The sequence below is a fragment of the Barbus barbus genome (genome assembly GCF_936440315.1).
Source record: "Barbus barbus genome assembly, chromosome: 10".
NCBI lineage: Eukaryota > Metazoa > Chordata > Actinopteri > Cypriniformes > Cyprinidae > Barbus > Barbus barbus.
In genome coordinates, this window is record NC_136738.1 from 5,361,794 (window position 1) to 5,368,863 (window position 7,070).

Sequence of the window (7,070 nt, forward strand, 5' to 3'; positions counted from 1 at the left end):
TCTAAGATCTATGGGTGACACGGCTTTCTCTTTTTATGACCCTGTCCTTTGGAATTCTCTGCCTCTTGAATTTAGGGGAGTTCAGAATTATGATGGTTTTGAAGTTCAATTTAAGACATATTTTTTTTAAACTTGCATTTGCTTATTGATTTTGTTTTGCTTTTTATTGTATTTGATTACATTGTATTCAGCACTTTGAGAAGCTGTTTTTAAAGGCGCTTTATAAAATAAAATGTATTATATGTGTGTCAGGATTGCAATATACATAAAATGTCACCTTCCCCTTTTTATTTTTAATTATGTTATGGAAACAAAGATGTAAACTCAGGATTCTAAGAAAAAATCTGAATTGCGAGAAAACAAATCAGTATTTTTTCTTAGAATTTCAAGAAACACAATACGAATTGTGAGATGAAAAGTGACAGTCACCGTTTTTAAATTGTTTTAATTCTGTGGCAGAAACTAATAATTAACATAAGGCAGAAATTAGTCATAAAACTAGGTCATTTAGAACCTTTTGGTCTCACAATGAATTCAGGAAATACAGCATTTCAACCATTTGCCAATTTAAAGTTAGAAGTACACTACCCTCCTTTATGCAATAAACAGTGTAATAAAGTCAGAACAAGCATAGCCTCATGAGAATAAAGTATAAATTGAGATCAACACCATTCAAATACTGTAAAAGACAACAGTAACAAATAAATCTAGAACCACTCAGATGAGATTAAATCATTTTAATTCCATATTTACAGATTTTTAGCATAAATCTTGAGATTTGCCAGTAAATCATCTGAGGATCAATGAACATGTAGAAGAAGCAGGGTTGTGGACAAAGGTAGCAATAACACAGGCTCAGTGTCTGTCTGCGGAAGGCTGGGGCAGACGGTATTTAGACAGCTCTACATCCATATCAGAGAAGGTGTACATGGTGTAGTCGTGGTGCTGCATGTTCTTGTATGTGGTGTTGTCAAAGGGCTCCGGCTCCGGCTCCGGGGCTTTCTCTGGGGCTTGTTCTGAGGAAATCAATAATGTAAGAGATTAAATGCAAGATGTGGGAAACTGGGAAAAAACACCACTGAAAATGCATCTGACAGCAAAGGAAAGACAAGAAGCTGTTTCAGGAAAAAAAAAACGCCCATACAATGAGTACCGTGCCCAAGGAACAAGTAACTGAACATTTCTTTTAGATTGGAAGATAATCTTGAATGAAAATATTATAGGACAAATCAAAGTAAAAATTAAACTATATTCTGGAGAAATGTTTAAATTTAAGTGATCATGGAGGGAAGTACATCTAAGAGAGCCGAGGAAGAGCGTTCCTGTTAATTCCTTACTCTTCAAAAGGATTTCTGATTTGAATCTTCACACTTTCATGGTGTTACAGTAATCCCTTTCAATCCACAGGTGGTCCTTTACACAAAAAGGTGTGAGGGGCCTCTAGCTTTTTACCTAGGCTACAGGCGTCTGGCAGTTTGTTTCACAATAACCTTAATTACTCTGTAATTTTCCGTTTCAGCTACTACAGCTCCAGTCAATCAAACCTTAAAGTAAATCAGATGCTTATAAAGACAGGATCTTTCCACATTATTTTGCTCAGTTTTACCATAAATGTTATAAAACAACATTATAACACCCACAAGTTACAGCACAAGTACGCAAACTGATTAAATCAAACACCCCACATTCATGAATCTCGACATAACACACTTATTTGTTTTTACAGAACAAAACATTTAAAGCATCCAAGATTAAATAGGGAGGGTTATGACTGATAATGCCAGTAAGTAACCTCATTATATATGATCTCAATTGCTTAAAAACATCAATATGGGATGCTGAAACAGGAACATGAATGGATTAACTTCAGTCTTCACATGGGAAAATAATACCATTAACATAAGAGGATCAAACAAACAATATTTCACAAATTAAGAAAATATGTACATCAAGCATAAAATATAAATAAGCCCTGGGAGTGGAGATGCTCATACAGGGGCAGAAAGTGTGAAAGGAACAGGAGAGTGAGAAGTGCTTTACATTGTCCATTAAAAAAAAAAAAAACAAACAGCAAAAGCTAGTACTAGACTTATGGAGCAGTAAAAAAATATTTTAAGAAAATCACTTAAATGTAAAGTTGGCTTTACCCTATGTGACCAGTGGTGCGGAAGAAACCCAAAACACAGCATGTCTTCAGTATGAATGGATATATATGCATGATTACAGAATTTAAAAAAATGCTTACTTTTCTGAATGCTTATTTGCATAATGCTTTTACTACTTATTCCAATATCCAACATTCACAATCTTTCAGCTCCCATAGAGAAAACACACTTATCTCCAGTCACTCTGCACCAGTAGACATAATGTTGTACAGAAACATTTTAAGTAACTGTTTCTTGCAATAAATAAATAAGGCGTTGTTCATGTCAGTGAAGAGTCGAAGAGCTTTTGAAAATCTGTTAAAAGGCATAATGCATCATATATAATTATCCATCAAGATGATGATCTGCATGAATGGATCTCTCACAGGAGAGACTACACAAAACTAGTTACTGTGATTTGCCTTTGTGGAGCAGCACTGCAGTCAACTTGCACACTGCATCACTTCTCATTTGCATGAAGAAGATAAAATTTTTTTTTATTTATTTTTACTTTTATTTAGCTAGGACAGTTGAAAGTGGCAGAAAACAACTGGATAGGAGAAAAGGGAATAGGACTGATCCGGGACTCAAATTCGGGTAACTCCAAGCTAATGGTCCCTGCTGCTCATGTTATCGGAAATTAAAATGACTGTAATTAATAAGTTGCTGTCCTGCTGTATATTGCTTTGTGTGTGAATGCTTTGCTGTTGAAAGCAGAAATGCACAGGAGGGGGAGCACTATTAAATGACTGTAGTATATACGGTACTTTTGTTAATGTCACTCTCTACAGAACTATTTTGAAATGAGTTGTATGTTTAATTATATTATTATACTACAATACAGACAGAAGGGTGGTGAATAATGAATAGAATAAATAGAAGCCAACCCAAACATCCAGGTAGAATTAATGAATAAGTCATGAAGTCATGCAAATTTATGAAAATACAATAGTTAATAAAAGAACTAAATAAGAAAAGCAAATCTAATGCAAATGCATATTGAAGAGTAAAAGCTGCAAAGCCATTTGAGCAAAGTCTTTATGCAAAAGCAATCCCACTGCTGCCATTAAAAGATATTAGTGTTGAATAAATGGTGAGAGAAATGTGTTTCTGTGACGGATCCAGAGAAAGAAACTGAGTAAGGATGTGTGGTGTACCCTCAGGTGTCTCCACAACGTTCGTCTCAGCCCGAGCCTCCACAGCATCAGCGGCCACAGGTGCAGGGTCTACCAGCTCTTCTGAAGGGGCTTCTGGCGTTCCTGCCTCAGCTTTGGATGGTGCATCTTCAGGTTTAGCTGCAACATCTCCAGAAGCCTCAGGAGCTACTCCAGGACTAGCTTCAACAGCGGTTTTGACTATTTCTTCAGGTCTGGCTTCTGTAAGGACTTCTGTGACAACTTCTGCAGCAACTTTGACAGCATCTTCAGCTTTGATTTCTGGTTCCTTTTCAACAACAATCTCCTCCTCAGGAGCCGTTTTAACTTCTGTTGCAGTGTCCACTATCTTATCAGTAGTGTCAGCTTTAATGTATTCACTAGACATTTCTGGAATCGATTCAGTTGTGGAGGATGATACTATAGGGGCAGGATCAATAAAAGTCTCATCTGATCCATCTGGTTTAGCACTTGGTGTGGGAACCTCTTCTGGTTTTGCTTTAGGTCACAGTTTTTGCACTTTCTTGAGCTTCTCCAAATGAGGCAGATTCAGGCTTTGCTTTCTTATATACTTGTTCAGTCGTCAGACCAGAAGATTTCTTCTCCTCTGCTGCTTTCTCTCCAGACTGTATTGTTTCTGGTGTTTCAGTCTTTGGCTCCTCATCATCAGAATCAGAGTCTGAATCAGAATCACTGGAGGATGAGGATGAAGAAGAACTATTGTCTTGATCTTTCTGTACTTCTGCCTCAACAGCCAAGCCCTTACTTCCTTTGTTTTTTGTAGTGACTTCATTAGTAGGTGGGACTTCAGTGATCTTTGCCTCTTCAACAGCAACTTCAGTGGCTGCCGTATCAGCAACTGGACCGCCAACTGTCGTCTCATTTGCAGTGGCTGTGGAAACAGCCTCAGTGGTTTCAGACTCACCTAAAGCTACATTTTTGGGAAGAAATCCTGTGGCAGACAGCTTAGAAGGGAAGGCAACTGCGGGCTTGTAGGCTAGAAGAGACGCCCTCTCATCAGCCTCTATGGGTGAGGAAATGGCAAATGCGATATAATATATGAGATTGTTTTTGTAGTTTATTACATTTGAGAAACCCTCCTGTTCAATGTAACTGTTAAAAGCAGCAAACACCTTAAGAAAACCTTGCACACCCTATCAAAGTCCCTTTAAGGCTTGTCAGTTCACTAAGCAAACTCCAAGGTAGTTATTTTCTATCTAGGCAAAAGGCATGCAAGTACAGCACTACTTGAAAGTGGAAAGACCAAAATCTGTTTGCTAAAATAGTTCAAATCACCAATAAATTCTTACAAAATTGTAGGCTGAGCATCTGTAGCAAAACCAGGCTAAAAACTGAATTTTCAGGCTAGTCCAGCCAATGAACAAGCACACTGTAGAGTAATAATTTAAAGACCATATTTAAAAACAAAAAATCAAAAATGTTGTTTTGTTTTGTACCTTTAAGTCCTTCTAGAGGCCACTAGAGGTAACAACTTAAAAAGTTTAGGGTCGGTAAGATTTTTAAAAAATAAATTTATGCTTTTATTCTGATCAAAATGACAGTGAAGACATATAATATTACAAACAATTAATTTACATTACAATGATTAATCGCAATTGATCACATCCAAAATAAATGTTTTTGTTTGCATAATGTGTGTTCTGTGTATATTTATTATGTATATATAAATACACACACGCATGTATACATTTGGAAAATCTTTACATGTATTTACATGTCTATATTTATATTCATATAATTTACATTATAATACATTTAATATATAAAAATAAAATTTATCTGAAATATATACATGCATGTGTGTGTATTTATATATATACATAATAAATATACACAGTACACATACATATATTATGCAAACAAAAACTTTTATTTTGGATGCGTTTAATCGCTTGACAGCACTGATATATATATATTCCATCACAGAAAAAAATAAAAGTTTATAAAGTTTACAAAAAAAACAACAACATGAAAAAGGTTTCAATATGTCCCATACCAAACAACATCATTAAGACCATTACGTTGCACAGTACTACAAATTGTTTGTGAAAATGTCACCTTCAACAGTAAAAGCATTGAAGAATCCCTTGAACAAGAATAGTCATGCAGATATCTTTAAAGGAAAGTTGTGCATGCTTTTAAAACCAATTAATATAACTGCATGAGCTTCCATGGTATGTCCTCAAACAGCTCAGCCAAAAGTAAATTATGCTTTTGAATGAAATGAAGCACATGTCTTTAGAAAGCATGAGGTTGAAGGAATGGGACCTAGTGATCTAGCTCAGAGGGTAAGGGCCTGTCCAAAATACCCACACTTGTGGTCTTGGCCACTTGAAAGCGTGTGCATGTGACAGGAAGTGCGTGCACAAGACTGTCTCAGGTCTGAAAAATGCCAAAAGCTGCACACTAAACCCACACTAACACTAATACTGCTTCAGGGCAGTATTCGTATCCCATCATTCATCATGGAACTCACATGCCCCAAAATTGTGAGAAAAATGAGAAAAGTTTTGTCAGTTAAATTAGGTATTAAGATCAAATTTGGTAGTAAAAAGAAAAGTGTTGCTACTGTTGCGCATTGCATTGGTAAAGAGATGAGTACATGTATTTTGCTAAATGTTTGCAACTGGATTTTATTCCAAACCTTTATGACGGCGTTTCTTCAGTAGAACATAAAAGACAACATTTTGAAGAATGTCTGTAACCAAACAGGTACCTGTTTGGCATTTTTTGTTCGTACAAAAGAAGTTAAAACTGGAATCAAAACTGGGTATTATTTTCTTTTGGATGAAATGACATGAGGGTGAGTAAATGATGACATAATTGAAATTTTTGGGTGACCTATCCCTTTAATTAGAAGCATCACAGTCTGTGTCATTTGTTATATATAAGGACATCTGAACAGACATTCATTAGTTTATTTAAAAAGGGCAAAATATAGGGAAAATATATCAAAATGTGCAAATATAGCTCAGTAAAAGTGTGCATTTTTTACAACACTATGTTGTAAGTGTGTTCCATCGGCTAATCAAATGTTTACACACCCCTGCAGTCTTCATGCCCACTTGAACACTTGGACTAAATACAGGAAATACGCATCATTTATATAAACTCACGTAAGTGCAAAGACAACAAGTGTGGGTAATTGAGACAGGCCCTAAGTATGGAAGAAGATGCAATATGGCTAAATATTAAACACACATATTATAATCATGCTGTAGACAGATTGTGAGTGAGGTTTAGTATGAGTTTAGTATGTGAACATCACACAAACAGGACATTAAGGATTGAAACTCGAGATGGGAGATAGGAAAAAGCATGCCTTTACTCTTACTTGAAGCCTTTGCCTTCTTTGCTGTTTTGGGTGGGACGTCCGCTTTAGTGCAGAGAGCTCTAATGTAACAGCCCTCACGCAGGACACCCTGTATGAACACAGAAACACATATTATTAATCCAGTAACATTTTTAATTACTTATTAATATATAGGTTATTTACAGTAATATAATATTTTACTGGGATTTCACTATTAAGGTTATAACGCAGAGATTTAAGTCCTGTTCTAACGTGTCTTATGCGAAAAGCTCTTAAAGCATATTTACAAAGTATCTCTAGACCATATTAGTTTATTATTACCTTGACAGATGCTACTCGACCTAACCTGAGCAGGGACGTCGCCATCTTTGCTCTCCTCTTATTATTGTCCGTGTGGAAAATCGGTCGTTATCAATAGTTCCCTCAAAATGATGCGTT

The 7,070-nt window shown here is 36.0% G+C and overlaps 1 protein-coding gene across 1 annotated transcript; it reads right to left on the reverse strand.

Moving 5' to 3' along the window:
- Window positions 1-408: 408 nt before the first annotated feature.
- LOC306875831 (NADH dehydrogenase [ubiquinone] flavoprotein 3, mitochondrial-like) lies at window positions 409-7,019 on the reverse strand. The gene is made up of 3 exons (XM_079426577.1): window positions 6,954-7,019; window positions 6,654-6,741; window positions 409-1,016 (listed from the first exon to the last, which is right to left on the reverse strand). The coding sequence occupies exons 1-3, from the start codon at window positions 6,996-6,998 to the stop codon at window positions 856-858; spliced, it is 294 nt and encodes a 97-aa protein (XP_079282703.1). The 5' UTR covers window positions 6,999-7,019; the 3' UTR covers window positions 409-855.
- Between the last annotated feature and the right edge of the window lie 51 nt (window positions 7,020-7,070).

Coding starts and splice junctions, on each gene's coding strand:
- LOC306875831 (XM_079426577.1), bottom strand. CDS start 6,998: ATGGCGACGTCCCTGCTCAGGTTAGGTCGAGTAGCATCTGTCAAG. Junction 6,742..6,953: donor GTCGAGTAGCATCTGTCAAG/GTAATAATAAAC, acceptor GTGTTCATACAG/GGTGTCCTGCGTGAGGGCTG. Junction 1,017..6,653: donor AAAGAAGGCAAAGGCTTCAA/GTAAGAGTAAAG, acceptor TGATTTCCTCAG/AACAAGCCCCAGAGAAAGCC.